The sequence below is a fragment of the Miscanthus floridulus genome, chromosome 19 (assembly GCF_019320115.1).
Source record: "Miscanthus floridulus cultivar M001 chromosome 19, ASM1932011v1, whole genome shotgun sequence".
Classification (NCBI taxonomy): domain Eukaryota; kingdom Viridiplantae; phylum Streptophyta; class Magnoliopsida; order Poales; family Poaceae; genus Miscanthus; species Miscanthus floridulus.
The window spans coordinates 40,095,328-40,114,016 of NC_089598.1; the positions used below are offsets into that span (position 1 = coordinate 40,095,328).

At 45.7% G+C, this 18,689-nt stretch overlaps 1 protein-coding gene across 1 annotated transcript; it reads right to left on the reverse strand.

Annotated features, from left to right (window-relative positions):
• Nucleotides 1–11,503: 11,503 nt before the first annotated feature.
• LOC136529049 (uncharacterized) lies at nucleotides 11,504–16,677 on the reverse strand. Its single transcript, XM_066522104.1, has 16 exons — nucleotides 16,424–16,677; nucleotides 16,245–16,320; nucleotides 15,612–15,743; nucleotides 15,128–15,494; nucleotides 14,962–15,057; nucleotides 14,791–14,870; nucleotides 14,620–14,695; nucleotides 14,376–14,549; nucleotides 13,904–14,008; nucleotides 13,723–13,818; nucleotides 13,543–13,635; nucleotides 13,244–13,285; nucleotides 13,118–13,155; nucleotides 12,478–12,612; nucleotides 12,265–12,391; nucleotides 11,504–12,097 (listed from the first exon to the last, which is right to left on the reverse strand). Exons 1-16 carry the CDS (start codon nucleotides 16,512–16,514, stop codon nucleotides 11,945–11,947), a joined length of 1,881 nt encoding a protein of 626 aa, XP_066378201.1. The 5' UTR covers nucleotides 16,515–16,677; the 3' UTR covers nucleotides 11,504–11,944.
• Nucleotides 16,678–18,689: the final 2,012 nt, after the last annotated feature.

The following is an 18,689-nucleotide window of genomic DNA, read 5'->3' on the forward strand; positions in this document are numbered from 1 at the left end:
CCGCAGTTCACGCCTTTTCAGACGGGCTTCACACCAGAGCAGTCATCCTCGCTATTTGTGCCTGACACATCAGTCTCCAGGAGTCTTGGAGCATCCTTCAGCGAGTTGACCGGCATGCCTACACCTCCTCACATGCATACTGCCGGTCCCTCTACAGCAGCTCCAGCTATCATGACTACTCATAGGCTCCCCTCGTCTGTCGCCTCTTCAGATCCTACGACAGATGTACTAGCAGCTTCCTAGGCAGCACCTGCCCCAGCTTAGACCCAGACCGCTTCAGCAACACTTCCTGCTTCAGAGGGTCAGTCAGTTCAGAGCTCAGGGTCAGATGATGATGGCGCCCAGTTTCATCTTGCTCCACGTACTTCAGCACTTGGCTCGTCCGCTGCAGCCCCGCCGACCGACCCCTAGGTTTTGGTGTTTGACGCCAAAGGGGGAGAGGGTTCGAGTATGTAGACTCAGGGGGAGCGAGATTTAGGGGGAGCTAGTTTTATAGTATTAGCTTATTATATACATTTGGAGTTTTATTTGTGTGATACACTATTACTTATGCATTCGTGTGTTTACTTTCATGCATACTTTATATCTATCTATGTGATAGTGCTATCTACGTGATTGTGATATATGACATGTGTGCTTTCTACTTTGCATTATTTATATGTCATATCACTTGTGTATGCTCATTTGACTTTTGCTTCCGCGTTATACTCCGATGCAAATGAGCTTTGTTATTTGTACTCATGCTTAATTCATATCCTTTGAGTACATTGTGTTGGCTTGGGATCATATAAGCTTGACTAACACTTTTGTTCTTATCGACAAAAGCTTATATGAACCAAGCCCGTCAAAAACCTCACTCTTTAACATACTCGAGGTAGGTATTGTCATCAATCACCAAAAAGGGGGAGATTGAAAGCATCTAGGCCCCTAGTTGGATTTCGGTGATTAATGTCAATACAAGATTACTATGACTAACGTGTGTTTTGCAGAGGCAATTAAGTTAGGTCATGGTAATGGAGATCGATTGGGCAATCGAGATGGTCATGCCCCTATGATGGAAATCGTTTCGATTTTCAAAGGATTGACGACAAGGTTAAGGATGACTAGTTCTAAGTGTCGATTGGAGTTGGAGAGACACTTAGAGTAGTTTAGGACTTTGTTTTTCCTTTGGCCGTACTATTAAGAGGGGTATGGACGGGTAGCTTGACCTAGTTGAGTCTAGTGAGTTAGGTGTGGTGCACACTTGTTAAAACTAGCTCTAGGTAGCTCCTATGAATGCCTAAGATCCTTTGGAGCAAACTTTATTCACATATGATCGAGAGTTGGAAGTGAATGGAGGGTCAAATGCTGACCGGACGCTGGCCCCGATGCGACCGGACGCTGGCCGCAGGGTCCGGTCAGTTCATTTGATTAAGCAGACAGCGTTCGGTGTGACCGGACGCTGGATCGGTTAAGTGACCGAACGCTGAGAGGCAGTGTCCGGTCGACTCCAGTAAGGTTCTAGAGAAGGGAATCTGTGACCGGACGCGTCCGGTCAGTACTGACCGGACCCTGAGGGTTCAGCGTCCGGTCGAGTCCAGTAAGCATCCAGTGAGGGTTTCATGCGACCGGACACGTCCGGTCAGTGGTGACCGGACCCTGCCAGCGTCCGGTCAACACATTTTCCACTGGCTTCGCGGGTTGAACTGACCGGAGCGTCCGGTCAACATGACCGGAGCGTCCGGTCACCCCGCAGAAGCTCATAACGGTTCGTTTTTCAGGCTGCCTTATAAATAGAAGCTCCACTCGTGTGTGGAGTTACTTTTGCTCATTCCAACAGCTGAGAAACACGTTTGTGAGTGCCAAGAAGAGCAAGGTCCTAGTGAGGTGATTGAGATTTGAGAATCCAAGAGAGTAGCCTCATTAGTGAATCAAGAGTAGCAAAGTGTGCATCCATCTTCTCATTAGGCTTCGCGTGGTCAAGTGAGAGTTCGTGCTTGTTACTCTTGGTGATCGCCATCACCTAGATGGCTTGGTGGTGATTGGGAGCTTGGTGATCACCCGGCGGAGCTTGTGGGTGACCCAACTCAAGTTGTGAGCGGCTTTGGGTGATTCGCCGCGACGGAGTGTCGAAGAATCAACCCGTAGAGAGCACTTGATCCTTGCGCGGATCAAGGGGGAGCTACACCCTTGCACGGGTGCTCCAACGAGGACTAGTGGGGAGTGGCGACTCTCCGATACCTCGGCAAAACATCGCCGCGTCCCTCTCTCTCTATTTACTTTGAGCATTTACTTTAAGTATTTACTTTGAGCAATTCAATACTTGTTTTTACATCCATAGAATTGCATGCTAGAGTAAGTTTGGAACATAGGTTGCAAGTCCGTTGTGCATTAGTTTGATAGAAACACTTTTCTAGGCACAAGGGGTTAATTGGGCTATCCGTAGGATTTTATTATTGCAAGAGAATTTAGAATTAGCCCAATTCACATCTCTCTTGGGCATCTTGATCCTTTCAGTGCCCATATAGGTCACTTGTTGGAGACAGTCTAAAGCATTGACGGTGAGACTATTGGAAAATTTCAAACATAATCTTAATCTTGTACGATTATCAATGAGGTGGGGAGGGTTTGTTAGATAAGTTATATAATCAGGCTATAGTTAGTATGCGTGAAGTAAAATAATAGACATTTCTAATACTGTATGATATCCGAGTTTCACATATCCTGTACATGTCATGCGAGAAGCTATTTATCGTCTCTATAAAACATGGAATCGCCGGGCAAGAGAAGGTCACGAATAATTTAACTAAAACTTACACACCTATAAGGTTTTACACATGGAACGACATGAGCCAAATCCTTGGTGGGGTGGGCAACAATGAGGCCCAAAGAGTTAGGGGCTTTGGTCTGGTAAACGTGGATCATGCGGTGTAGTAGGCGGTTCCGCGATCAACTAATATTTACACCTAAAAAGACTCTAACGTTATTATCTACCCGGTGATATCAATCGATCCTTGCTCAAGCATTCGCATTCGATACAAATCATCTTCTACTTGGAGCTCACGCGTTCATGTCCTACCCGGTTTCGATACGAAAACCGGATCACGTATCCGCGTTCGATATAAAGCCCTCGGAGCTCACGCATTCATATCCGATTATTGAGGTTCATGGCCCCGGTGCAACACATGAGCATATATCTAATATATGCTACGTACTATATAGACTTGCACATCTTTAATTTAATTCAGGAAAGTACTATGTCTATTTGGATGTGAGGGGAAAAGAAAACACCGGAGTGGACGGAGTGCCGTAAAGCATATTTTGTTTTGACACCCAATATATTTTCACATCTAGGGCTCTTGATTTGACCGCCTTTTCCTAATGTATTTCGCCACTCGGGATGCAACACTCTGACCACCTATGTGCATACCATGCATGTTACACAGCCGAAGTTGCAGATGCCCTGTCTCGATAATAATCCACCCACGGTTTCTCGGCTGCGAAAACAACGGGCTCGCGTGATGCCTCTCTTTTCTATGGGCGCCAGGGCGATCTGCTCGGTTCTTCTAGGCACGACCGCGGTGGTGTCGTGCCGTGATGCTTCCAAGGCACTCTCTGCGTGATGCTTCCTTCTGTCGTAGATAATGCCACTTGCGTAAATATTTGAATCAATAATATGCTCGCTAGCTGATTCGTGGTTTACTTCTACGGTGAGTCGGTGACAAATTCTACCTCAATTGATCGAGACTGTGCGTGCGAATAATTATAGATGATTTTTTTTTTCATTTCGATATATAAAAATGGCCGTACAATATGACACATTCTCCCCTCCAAATTTAAAAAGAAAAAAAATGAGTGTTCAACTTTACTACTACAAGCATCTACGAGGGAATGAATTGACATATACATGCTAATGCTCTCATCATCGACTGATGTTTATCACTAAAAAAATAAAACTATTAATTTGCTAAAATAAATCTAACTAAAAATAGCACATGAATTGCTAAAATAAATATAAAAAAATACAAACACACAGGTTAAGTACGTAGAACTTGAACATTTAATTTGTAGATAGGTTTCCTATAATAAGTTAGCTGAGGTAGACATGTATAGGGCTTGTTTGACATAGCTCAACTTCACTAGTAAAGTTATTTTTTTTTAATAGCTTCATAAGCAACTTTTTAGGTGAAACTGAGCTGTTTTAGAAAAATTGGTTTACAAAACAGCTTCACCAACAGCTTTATGCATGGATTGGAGAGAGAAATGAGGGAGAGAGTTAGGAAAAGCTACTTTTTTCAGCTTCATCCCAACTCATGTCTTTGTGAGAGGGGGGGGGGGGGAACAACTTCATATATCAAGCTATTTTGGAAATGAGTGTTTGATAAATAAAACAGCTCACAGTAGCTTGTTGTGAGTTGTGTCAAACAGGTCTATAATTTATAAATGAGTTGTCACCTTCTTAGCACCTATTATTGGCTCATAACGTCATTGACATTGTCACATGATTGTTTCCAAATCTGTTTATGTCGTGTATATATTAATTAATTTGTGGACATCCAATCTATTTCTGATATTTTTAAAAAAAAACTGTTCACTGACATTTTCAAAAATGTTACCCAGAAGCTTGGAAGGGAATTACGTGACCTCGATGATGCGTACCATCGATCGATCAACGATCATCGGAGGGTGCGCCCCCTGGTTAGCTTTGCATGGTTTTGACTAGCCAATGCAATAATATATCTATGCATGCTTTTGTGTACTTTCCTAAGTGCTTTAGCTTGCAAACAGATAATGAGACAGGACTAATCGAGCTGGCGCTGGTCTGCCAGATTTACGAACCACTCCACTGCTAGTATAGTACTAAATCCATTCTAAATTATAGTTTGTTTGACTTTTTTATTACAAATTTGATCACTCGTCTTATTCAAAAATTTATGTTAAATATCACTTCTTTTGTTATGACTTGCTTTGTTAATAAAAGTTTTTCAAAAATAACTTAAATTTGGCTATGTTTGTATAACTTTTTTTTTGAATAAAACGAACGGTCAAATTTAAAATAAAAAATCAAACGAATTATAATTTGGAATAGAGGAAGTATATAGGAGTAAAAAAAAAGGCAATGCCAAGATTACGCCTGCGCACCCTGTCAGGCCGCCTCCTTTTTATACGTGGCGCCGTCCATCGTCCGTGGCGGCAGTACGCACCCACGAGAGCAGAGCGCACCCGGTTTCTATTCTATCTCGCTCAATCGTCTTCATGGAGCAATCCGCAGCTGCACCTCCCCGGCAAGCCGCAGCGGCAGAGGCGGCAGCGGCAAAGAAGAAGCCGACGACGCTCCTCGACGCGTACGAGGTGGAGTGCATCCGCCGGGAGCTGCAGCGGCTCGTCCTGAAGCACAACCAGAGCGCCGCCGGGGGCGACACCGGCACCGCGCCGGGCGCGCACGCGCACGGCCTATTATGCAGTCCAGCCATCACCGATCATTTGTTTAGTCTGAGTCGGAGTCTGTAAATAGCATATTTACAGACTCCGTAGAACAAATGATCGGTGATGGCTGGACGACTTCCGCTTCGTGGATCTCGACGCAGGTGGCGGGCCGCGATGAGGAAGAAGACGGCGCGTCGTTGATGGTCGTGGCGGTTGCCGAAGCCATCATGAGCGCATGTTGCTCTTCTCCTTCCGCGACGTGCGCCTTCTGCTCACCAAGGTACCACGTGGGAACACTCGCCTGTACATCCTCAAGCTGGTGATCGGGCGTCCCGTGTGCCTCGCGGCGCGCAGCTCGGAGGCAGCCTGGCGGTGGCACGAACGTTTCGGCCACATAAGCTTCAAGTCGCTACGTTTCGGCTACATAAGCTTCAAGTCGCTCCGCTCCCTCGCCACCAAGCAGATGGTCCGTGGACTGCCGCACCTAGATCACATCGATCAGGTCTGCGACAGTTGTCTCGCCGGCAAGCAACGCAGGACCCCCTTCCCCAGCCAGGCAAAGCGGCGGCGGAGCACGCCCTGGACCTTGTCCACGGCGACCTGTGCGGTCCAGTGTCCCCACCGACTCCAAGCGGTAACAAGTATTTTCTGCTGCTCGTTGATGACATGAGTCGCTATATGTGGCTCCATCTTCTGTCAAGCAAGGATCAGGCGGCAACGGCCATCAAGAACTTCCAGGCCGCGGTGGAAGTGGAGTCGGGCAAGAAACTCAAGGTGCTCCGAACTGATCGTGGGGGAGAGTTCACCTCCGTCGAGTTCGGCGAACACTGTGCGCGCCGTGGCGTGCAGCGGCAGCTCACTGCCCCGTACACTCCGCAACAAAACGGGGTGGTGGAGCGCCGTAACCAAATAGTCGTTGGCATGGCGCGTTCGATCCTGAAGGCGAAGGCACTCCCGAGCTTCTTCTAGGGTGAGGCCGTCCACACCGCGGTGCATCTCCTAAACCGGGCCCCGATGCGGGCACTCGATGGTAAAACCCCGTTTGAAGCTTGGTATGGAGAGCGTCCGGCGGTCCACTACCTGCGCACTTTTGGGTGCGTCGCGCACGTCAAGACGACGAAGCCTGGGCTGCAGAAGCTGGATGATCGGAGCACGCCCACGATCTTCGTCGGCTACGAGAGCGGCTCCAAGGCGTACATGTGCTATGATCCTTCGACCAAGCGCGTGGTGATCTCCCGCAACGTCGTCTTCGATGAGGCGGCGCGCTGGGACTAGTCGTCGAGCCCCAACTTGCACCCTGGCGACGACGAGCCGTTCACCGTCCAGTACGTCACCGAGGCGGTGCAGGTCCCCGGGGCGATGCCGTCAGCATCCCCACCTCCAGCACAGTCACCGTCTCCCGGATCTGCTGCAGCAGCCACACCACAAGGACCACCAGGCGGGGCCTCACCGCCATACTTCGCCACGCCACCGGCGGACGTGGACCATGACGCCCTGGACGCGGACCATGACGACGACGCCCCGCTGCGGTTCCATGCCATCGACACCATCGTCGGGCCAGCATCTCCACCTGGCCTCGCGGCTAGAGTACTGAACGAGGAGCTCATGTTCACCTCTGCCGATGAGCCAGCTTCCTTTGGCGAAGCCGAGCGCGTGGCGTGCTGGCGTCAATCAATGCGCGACGAGCTGCGTTCCATTGAAGAGAACGCGACCAGGGAGCCTGTCCCACTACCTGCTGGGCACCGTGCCATCGGGCTCAAGTGGGTCTTCAAAGTCAAACGAGACGAGCTCGGGAACATCATCCGCCACAAGGCCCGGCTGGTGGCGAAGGGTTATGTCCAGCGCGCCGGGGTGGACTTCGACGAAGTGTTCGCCCCGGTGGCCCGCATGGAGTCGATCTGCATGCTGCTGGCCCTAGCGGCGCACGAAGGCTGGAAGGTCCACCATATGGACGTGAAGAGCGCGTTCCTGAACGGCGATCTCAGGGAGGAAGTGTACGTGTCACATCCACCGGGCTTCATCGTTGGCAACGACGATGGCAAGGTGCTATGCCTTCGCAAGGCGTTATACGGACTACGTCAGGCGCCGAGGGCCTGGAATGCCAAGCTCGACGAATCAATGATTTCGCTTGGTTTCCAGAGGAGCAGCTCAGAGCACGGCATCTACACCCGCAGCACTAGTACGTCGCGGCTGGTGATCGGCGTCTATGTAGACGATCTGATCATCACCGGCACCAGCGGCGACGCGATCGCCGACTTCAAGCGCGACATGATGCGGCTATTCTCCATGAGTGACCTTGGGTTGCTCTCATACTACTTGGGCGTCGAGGTGACACAAACCAAAGCTGGCATCACCCTTTGCCAATCTGCCTATACAGGGAAGCTTCTGGAACGCGGCGGTCTGGGCACCTGCAACCCAAGTGCGCTGCCAATGGAGCCCCGCCTGAAACTGAGCAAATCAAGCACCGCTCCCACAGTGGATGCTATGGCGTACCGGCGCATAATTGGTGGCCTGAGGTACCTAGTTCACACGCGGCCTGATTTGGCTTTCGCGGTGGGCTACCTTAGCCGGTTTATGGAGGCGCCGCATGAAGAGCATATGGTGGCTGTGAAGCGGGTTCTTCGCTATGTGGCAGGGACACGCACCCATGGCCTCTACTACACGCGTCATGAAGAAGGACGGGCACGACTGACCGGGTTCAGTGATGCTGACATGGCCGGGGATATCGATACCCGGAAGAGCACCACCGGCATCGTCTTCTTCCTTGGCGGGAACATCATCGCCTGGCAATCGTCGAAGCAAAAGGTTGTCGCTCTATCCTCGTGCGAGGCGGAGTATATAGCAGCAGCAACGGCGGCCTGCCAGGGAGTGTGGCTCACTCGACTTGTCACTGACATGGCCACGTCGAGCCTGGAGCACCGGAGCTTAAGGTGGACAATCAGTCTGCCATAGCTCTCAGTAAGAATCCCGTGCATCATGATCGGAGTAAGCATATTGACACTAAATTCCACTACATCTGTGAATGCACTGAGGGGAACAGGATTGTCTTGGGACACATCTCGACGGAGAAGCAATTGGCAGACATCCTGACCAAGGCGCTGGGGCGAGTGCGGTTCTTGGAGCTGCGTGAGCTGATCGGCGTCACTGCGATCGGTGGAGAAGGCATGAACTAGCGGGGAGAAATGTTATGCAGTCCAGCCATCATCGATCATTTGTTCTAGTCTGAGTCGGAGTCTGTAAATAGCATTTGCTTTTATTAGTCAGTAGCTAAATTTAGTTAAGCTTGCGGCAACTGGTGAGTCGTGGGATGGCACGACAAGTAGTGCGCTAGGTGCTGCGCATTCCTAGGAGAATACCTCCCCACTTATGCATGTAATTTTTCTTTAAGTACTGCAATTATATATGAAAAACGCTGCCAGTTGACAGCACGGGAAAAAAAAACCGACTGTGTTTTCTGAGTGCCTCTTCCAAGGATCGCCGGCTGCTTCTCACCGGCGGTTCTCCAACACGGCCACCGCCACAACAACGTCGGCGGCCACCTCCACCACCATCGCGTGAGCAGCGTGAAGGAGGCGACGAGCGCCAACAGAGTCAGCCCGTCGCCGTCGCCGCCGCCGCCGCCGCCGCCGCCGCCGCCCAAGAAGGACCGCCGCCACGGGGTGCGGCTGCTGGGGCGGCACGCCGTCGCGATCTGCGGCGGCACCGTGCCCTTGGCCGCCGCCGCTCCCGTAAGCGGCAGAGGGCGGCGCGCCATGTTGATATGCAGCGGCACCACCACCGCTCCCGTGGGCTGCGTTGCCGTGGGCGTCGACGGCAGGAGGCGGCCGCGCGGGGGCTACCGGGAGGTGGAAAAGGTGTAGCACTTCTCGTCGTGCGCGCGTGGTTGGGGGAGCCGACTGACAGGCGGTTTAGGATTCGGCGTGTAAAACTAGGAGCTTTTTTTTTTGGGTCTCTGATTGTGTTCTGATTTCTCCAGTCGCATAAGAATTGCGTGCCTGGCCGTGAACCTCCGAATTGCTTTGCTGCAAGATAAATAAGTTATTATACGTCGATGAAATTAAGAAACTGCTGCGCTAGCATCTACAGAAGGGAGTACTGGAGTTGTCTGCTTCGTCTGGAACTCTGTTTGCTCTGGTTTTCTGGTGGTGCGCGGCGCAGCGATCGGTAACAAGAAGAGCCACCTTGGGATTGATAGCGTCAGTGCCGCGCCGCGTGCCTAGTGTTCGCGCGCTTGGGCGCTATCTGTTTCTGGCCAATGCAAGTCGTGACTAAACGGAACCACCACCAACCGTGTAGATCGCTACCAATCAGAATGTGAAGCCGCACCTCGGTGGCTCGCCCATCACCGGCGTTTTCGTGAATTGCATGCGAGATGGCGCTCGGGTGGCGTGGCGAGCTAGAAACTAGAATGCGCTGCGGGCGTTTGGGTAACCACAAACCACCGAGACACGAGTGGCGGAAACCTTCGAATCGAAACAAGAGGAGTAAAGTGCACCGACGGCCCTTAAATTTGACAGAGGGTGTTATTTAGGTCCCAAACTCCTAAAATGTATATTCAGATCCTTAAACTGACACATGGTACGTCACAGGTAGACCTGTTTGTTGACATGGCGGTTCACGCTAGCACCAGCGATGCAAGACCAGCCCCTAAACTTAGCTGAGTGTGTCATCTTCCTAAACTTTTAAAATGCACATCCACATATATAATTTAAAATCTATGAAAAAATAACATTATAATAAACATTTTAGTACTAAATATATCAAAAATCAATAAAACTATAAATAATATTTTTCAATAAAATACATAAAATAATTTCACCAATATATTGAATAATTAAAGTACACAAAATTAATATGAATTATTCATATTAAAACTAACCTTTATATACATAATAATATTATTATTATATAATGCTATTAGCCATAGAGATAAGTTTTAAATAGTTTAAATGATGCATATTTTTTGTTAAATTAAAGTTGTTTTTTTTACATTACTAATTAGTCATACATATAAGTTTTAGATGACTTTACAAGGTACTTTTTTTATTTGTGGATAACCGAGAAATAATGTATCTCTATTACTAATTAGTAATGTAAATAATATCAACTTTAATATATAAAAATATACATCATTTCAACTATTTAAAACTTATCTCTATGGCTAATAGCACTATATAATAATAATATTATTAATGATATATAAAGGTTAGTTTTAACATTTCTAATCATAATAATTTTAGGTACTTCAATTATTCATATATTGGTGAATATATATATATATATATATATATATATATATATATATATATATATATATATATATAACTATTTATTGATAAATATTATTTAGAGTTTTACTGATTTTTGATATATTTAGTTATTGAAATTTTTATTATATATGTAACTTTTTATATATTTTAAATTATGTATATGGATGTGCATTTTAAAAATTTAGGGACCTAGATGACACACTATGTCAAGTTAAGGAGTTGGTCTGGCATCGCTTGTGCCAGACGTCAGCCAACGGGTGTAATCTTGACCTGTTAGGACCTGTGACGTACCATGTGCCAAGTTTAATGACCTGAGCGTGTGTTTTGGGAGTTTGTGGACTTAGATGACACCCATGCCCAGTTTAAATGCCGCTGGTGCCGTTCCGATATATTCGCGGCGCTAACCAATGCGCGCTAGCGGTGAATAACGATAACACAAAAGTCTTCAAATGCGCTTTCATTACTCAGTTCTGGCGTTGCAACTGCGGAAAATTGTTGAAATTACAAAAATAGCGTGCACGTAGCGCCCAAAATCCAAATCAGCATGAAAATTGATGTTGAGAATGAGACAATAAGGAGGTTGATGAGCTCACCGCCTCACCTGCACATTAGGCAAGGTCTATGGCGGTGAGGCACTCTTGCTTAAGTGCCTAGGGAGCCAAAGATTTTCCATTAACAAGGAAGGTCTTGTTATGTCCCTAAGACAAGAATGCTTGTCTCTCACAAGACTCAATTTGTGAAGAGCAATGGCAACTATTGCTACAAGTGCAAGCATACGGGATACATGAAAAAAGAGTGCAAGAACAAGAAAACGTTTCCTGTATTCGTTTAGATTCTTGCTATATTCTTTCAAAGGGTGTTAATGGGGCGCATGCTAAATTTGTACCAGGCATGGGCAGCGTACTCTAGACATGGGCAGCACACCCGACAACATAACACCTGAGGTGTTACACTTATCAACTCAAGTAAAGAATTAGTCCACTAGTTATCACTCAATTACCAAAAACAAACTAGGGACTTTAAGTACTTGGTTACAACGGAATGCCATATGTTAAGCAAAACTTTCTGGGATAACAAACGTTGAGATGGCTTTCAGAGCTCAATTTACGTGTCCCCAAGAAAGCTTGCCACAAAAATAAATCTTGCCGCTTCAATCCTTCCTTTTGGTGGGCTTCTGGTGTGGCAAACAAGAGAAGCCTTGGGTAATTTTCTGCAGCGGATGAATCAGAGCCTCTTTTCATGTTAGGTGATATGCCCCAAAAGTAATCCTACATGCGGATGATGGAGGCGTTGGTCTTGTCGATGCCCTCATTGTAGTAAAGCTCCACAAATGTTCCCCCACCAATACCCTTTGCCAACCTCCCAGGGTTCACACAGATAAACCGTTTTTGGTCGTCGCTACCTTCTCCAATTGAAAACACCTGGACATAATAGCTGTTCAGTATCATTCCATTCAGAAGGAAACAGACATGTGAATATACAGTTGACTTTTGAACAATGAGCTCGCGGATGGGCAGAATTCGAATATATGAATATCAATTAGAAGTTTACAATAAATGTGCTGCCTGTACTAAAAACTTGTTATTACCTTCACAAATGGTGCAAGATCAGAAGGAAGAAGGAGAACATCTGGTGCTGATGAGATCTCCAGTGCTTCCTTAGCAAGTGAGAAGTCTAATGGCACACCAGCAGCAGGAGGATATAGAGGATAGTAACTGTAGGAAGAGTGCTACATCAGAACTCATAAACTGCACACAATCCGTCCCAACTGATACAACATGAAAAAGCCAAATGGAATCACCTTTGTTGCTTTAATATGTGTGAGGCAAGTCTACCAATCCTGTCTCCAGGCTTTCCGACAGGTGGCTTGCGAGAAATTTCCTCACCACTGAGCTGTTTCAGAATGTCCACTGTACAACAGCCAAAATGTATCTGGAAAGAAGGAAAGCAAACATTTTCGGGTAAGACTACACTTATCAACACATTTCTAACAACATATAAGATGAATTTTGCTCAAAATATGCATGAGAAGTATTAAGAAAACCATTTCCATTCTTAATATAATGGCACGCAGCTCTCCTTCGTGTTCGAGAAAAAAAACATTTCCCAATAAGTTACAAATTTGGAGAATATCTCATGAGCAAACACAGGAACAGTGTGGCAGTAGGCCTGGTAATCTCTAAGCATTGAATGGATTCTTCTAGACAATGCAACATGAGAGAAAATGCAGAGATGAGGAGCATATTAAGATCACAATATGGAGAAAAAGATTCTTTTGAGTTCAATGACCATGTCTCAATTTTATTTTGCAGGACAATAACAAAAATAACTAACCAAAATAAAGGCATACCTATTTGATAATAGACAAGGAAAACCATATATATTTTGCATGCTCCAACCATTACATTATTCATTACAACTATTAACATAGCGTACCTCAGTTAGAACTGAAGAGACATGGATTTGCCAGACAAGTAATCTGCATAATGTATGTAAACCTTTTAAAAACAAAGGAATATTATTACCAAATACCTCACAAGAGCAATCTTACAGAGTAACACATATACCTGATGTGTGATATCTTCTGGAAAATTCAAATCAAATGCAGGCTGCAAGTAGCGACAGTACAGATATATCATTAGAGATGCTTGTGCTGAGAACATTAAAAAAAGGCTTAAATAACAATAACACAATTGATCTGCACATACTACCAGACTATATAGCCTAGTACGTTGGAAGTAAACTTGTTGCACTATCTCAGCAAAATTTACATCTAACTTTGCAGACATTAATTGATAGTAATGATACAGCAACATGTTTAGAATTATTAAATCAGATCTAAATCTCAATAAGGAAAATTACAAACCTGAGGGAAAACAAAGTCATGGTGAGCATCACGCACTGATGGAATGAGAATTACACGGACAGTGTTCCCCAGATACTGGGTAAAGTCTTGAATCTGAACAAAAAAATATAACACGCATGAATAACTATTGCATTTGGCAATGTGCCAGCATTACACCTTCAGAAATCAGCATTTACCTACCTTTCTCAGAATTTCAAAATGGAAAATGTCATGAAAGCTCTGGTCAACAGTTCCTTTTTTTATGTCAGGATGATCAGAGTCAATGAAGGGTCCCATCTGCGAAAGAACAATTGATGTGTACAGTAGCAGAACATTTCAAACATCAATATATTGTCCCATGTACAGAATTGAGAGGACTCACCAATATGAGCAGCTGAGGCTGCTTACGACAAGCATATGAAAGAAGTTCTTGCAGTGGTTCAAACAACAGATTATCGGTTGTTGTATAGGGGCCTGCTGCGATGACCTGTAAAAGACATGAGGTAATTTTTTTTCTCAAGACAGGGCTGTTCGCTTGAACAGCCGGCTTATCAGCTAGAATCTACAGTATTTTTCTCTCCCAACAAAATAGCTTCAACCGGCTTATCAGCCGGCTTTAATACCAGCCGAACAACAAAATGGAAATTATTTAAATCATTAATGATTGGCCTACTCTCCTTTGATTGAGCATGTCCATGCAATAAATGAAGAAAGTATAAACATGCGATTCATAATTAAAATAGAAGAACAATGAACTGATATCAGTTTAAGCTTGGACGAAATATACTAATTCTTTGTTAAACAGATATGTTTGATGCAGCATTATTTCAAACAAAAAACAGACAGGAACTAACCGATGACAATGCTCTTGACAGAGTGCCAGCGTCAGAATTTTGGTTGCTTTCATTATCAATAGCTTGTTTCTTAGCACTAGGAAGTTGAGCATCCACAGAGACCGGTATGGAATCAATTAATTTCGATGCAACGAAACAGTGTCCACTGGGATTGTGGCCTTCGATACCCACCACCTGTTATTTAAATTTGTGTTAATTTAACTCAGTAGATAATGTATATGGCATTAGAACTGGCTGTGCTTACCTGCCCAGGAAACAAAGAGAAGTGATCAAGATCCTTCAAGTCAAGGCGCACACGCTGTCCCCTGGAGTGTTGAACACTAGAAAAAGATGTTTCTGTAGTTAGCCAAAAGAAATAACAAAATGGTGACTAAACAAAGATCATCACATGAATGAGTCCAAGAAGCACACTCACCTGCCCTGTAGCAAGATAGACTTTTCATTCAAATGACCTTCACCATCACAAGCTACTGTACCGACTGCAAACATTTTCTCCTGCAGTGGGCAAATAATTGGATATCCTATCAAGAAAAGGGGTGATGATGAGTTAAGTAGTTAAAAGAACAAAACTAGGCGGTGCAATTACCTCTGAAGCAAGGGTAGCATCTGCCGGTTCTCCACAAAACCCAGATGCAGAAAACAAGCTTGCCGATTTTCGTATCCGATCTTCCAAATAATTAAACTGGAAAAGGGATGCAGTCAAAGAGCAGATGCTTATGACAATTAATAAAACAAATTAGCAATACCCTTACTCTGTCTTCCATTCTGTCATACATGAATCTGCAACCTGGTTCAGGCTGTGAACGCTGAACTTGTAAGGAACATCTTTGACTGGGCTGAATTCTTCTAATTACTTCATCTTCTGTGATTTCAGCATTTTTACTTGGCATACTAACTGCATTGTCAGCATTAAGAACATACTGTTGGGTAAATTTATTTACTCGTGTTGCAAAAGGGGTAATACGATCAGCATTTGTTTTGGCCACTCTGCTGGATGATGGTCTGTCACTTGTCAGAGGAGTTAACTCAGAGTTAGATGACTCTTCAGGTGGCTTTTCCTGTTTAGAGCCTGGCGTGTCATGAAATGCCACTTCATCTGCATGTGAATTGCTCAAGAGCCTGCAACAGTTACTTCTACATTATACTTATATATTTTTTTTCTTGACAGTGAAATAAGAAACAAAGGTACTTCTGTGACAAGCATGCACGTAAATGAATCTGATATGTGGAACTAACATGTCGACATCGTTACTGGAGTAAATGTGAAGGTTGGCTTCTTCTTTTATTATCCTGTCTTTAACTTCATTCTGAAGATGTGACAGAAAACCATCAAGATACGAGCTTTCAAGCTTTAAGCCATCCAATTGCCTGCATAAATTAGTTCTTTCAGTTTCCTTAGCTGCAATGCTGCATCATGTAAAAGAACAAAAAAGAAATATATGGACCCTGGAATCATAATCATCGGGGAGGCATCTCTTAATACAGACAGGAGAATATTGAACATGAGCTGCAAGATTTTAGTCATACCTAAATGTTGATGGGATTTAATGACTCATCAAGACATCAAACAAAGTTTGATCACAGTTAATAGAAAGTGGTTGTTTATGCTCCAGCCAAAAAAATAAACATTGAGCCAAGAGCATCTTATCCATAATAATCAGCACAGCCATACAGATGGCATGCTTAATTCAACAGCAAAAGATGCTACCATTGGTGTTGAGATGTTTATCATCAAATTTCATAGAAAGCAGACGCCCTTCCTGCAGAGCACTCAAACGACCTAGTAACCTACAGTCACGAAGACTAGCCTAATCTAAGATGATGTTACAGTATTGTTATTGGCAACATTCTTATCAGGGATGAGCTGACCTGTTGAGGTAATAGACCTCCCAGTTGGAGACGAGGTCCGCGGGGCTCATCTTGTAGTTGATGCAGTAGGTCAGCACTGCAAGAAGAACCACACACCACACCCATATATATAAACATAAATCAACACCAACTCAGAACCAGGTAAGGGCAAGGGGGAAGGTGGGGACGCTTGTGCTTACGCGTGGAGAGGATCTGGGCGGCGTCCTCGGGGCTGGCTCCCCCGATGGAGAAGCCGCTCTTCTGGAACTCCGCTCGGATCTCCTCCTCCATCGCTTCGCCGCTGCTTGCTCGCTGCACAGCCGAGGGCAATCGGTGAGCGGGGGGCGGCGAGCCGGCGACCAGGTGGCCTGGGGGAGCGGAGAGGGAAAGGGGGCGAGGGATCTGGGGAGCAGAGCGAGGCGGGGTGGCGCCGTGGCGGGAAATGGAGGGACGAAATGGCGGGAAACATTAGCGGGGGCGGAGTGGCTAGGGTCAGCCGGTCAGGTCGAGCTGCCGCCTGCACCTTGTTGGGCTGGTTGGGCCGTATCCAACCTGTAGAATTGGTATTGTGGAAGTTTACCAGTTGCTCTGTTATTTCGTATATAAGCAATTGAGATGTTTGTTCTGACTCAATTCGGAATAAGTCACATAATAATCAGTTAGGCATTTCTTGTTTGAGCCAGAAAAAACTTTGTGCTTTTCTGCCCTTTGTGTAAGCAATGAACAAGAATTAACAGTTTGTAGAATTTGTTCAACAAAAACATCAGTACTCGGGTTCATGTATTGTGCATCGCTAAGAGTGTTCATAAGAGTGGGTGGGTGTTATATGCTGTCTCACTGCACTTAAGGCTGTAAATTTTTTTCTCTGTTTTTATTTTTATTTTCATAAGAGTGGGTAGGTGTTTATGTTGGCTCACCGAGCCTATCACAGCCCTTTTCCTTGTCAGTCCGGAAGCTGCCATTGTTAAAGAGGCATATACTGTTCTTTCTATGTTGAAAAACTTTGGTGGAATTTTTTTTAACACAATAGCAGGAGTCCTGTCTTTCAATTAAGATAGGGAAAGAGAGTTTATGTACGAACAAAGAAACTCCAAATGAGGGTTTAAAGCCCCCAAGCCCAAGGGGAAATAGCGGCTAAACATAAGCAAAAGCTCTCTTCCTTTGCTCTCTGTCTTCCTTTATTCTTGTAGCCACTTCTGGCGCCGTTTCTATGGCGTTGTTCAAAATTCTCCTGTTTCTCTCTTTCCAAATATTCCAAAAGGTGTAGATTACTACCCCGTTTAGTCGTCTACGTTCAGATTTGGGCACTTTCTTTGTCGCCTCTTCCCACCATGCTCTGATGTGGATGGGTTCAGCCTGGGGCTGTTGTTGCAGCTGAGTGAAATTTTCCCAAGAGAGGATTTGATCACAAACCACCTTAGAAAAAGGGCAACATAGACATAGGTGGAGGCCGGTTTCCAATAGACCGTTGCACAACATGCAGTGTTCTTGGTGTGGCCACTCTCTCTTTTGTAGGTTGTGCGCCGTAAATTTTTATCTTGCACCAAAATCCACGGCAAAGATTTTGCATTTGTTCTCCACTTGAGCTTTCCAAATGAGTTCAGTACGGAACAAGATGAGGGAGCCTTTGAATTGAATTCATGTAAGCCGAGCGGGTGGAAGTAAGTCCCATCCTGGGTCCATGCCAGGTGATGGAGTCCTGAACGCCCTGCTTGTAGGTGCACGTCCTGAATTCGTATCCAAAGGGATACAAATTCCTCTATGTGGATAGCCGAGGTGATTTCCCCCCTTAGCGAGCGCATCCAATTGTTGTTCCTAGAGTTATTGTTGCACTGTTCGGTTTTTCCTCGAAACAAGCTGAAACAAATTCGAGGCTAGGTACCTTGGAGCTTCTCCTTCAAGCCAATTATGGTGCCAGAACTGAGTCTTTGCGCCATCACCCAAGGTTATTTTGATTGAGGAGTTGAAGAGGAGACAATCAACATCACTATATGGAAGCTCTGAGCCAATCCATGGCTTGGAGTCCTCCACCCATTCTTGCCATAGCCAGCGCAACCGGAGGGCTCTCCCAAATCTATCAAGGTCAGACACGCCTAGGCCACCAAAGTCTTTGGGTTTAGTAATTGTTGGCTAGTTAACCAGACAGTGTCCACCACTAGCATTCTCCTCCCCCTTCCATAAGAACGATTTCCTAATTTTGTCAATCTTCCTCCTAGCCCATGCTGCCAAGGGAAACACTGTGAGGTGGTAGGTTGGTATGGAGGAGAGAACGAAAGTTAGAGTGAGGCATCCCGCTTTGTTTAGCCATCTTCCTTTCCATTTGGGTAACGTTTGTCCAATACGCTCAATGAGAGGTTGCACATGGACCTTTTGTAGTGATCTTGTGTGGAGTTGCAGCCCCTAAATATTTGCATGGGAAGTTACCTCTACTTCTGGTGAAGGGTGATAGGACTTGGTCTAGATCGA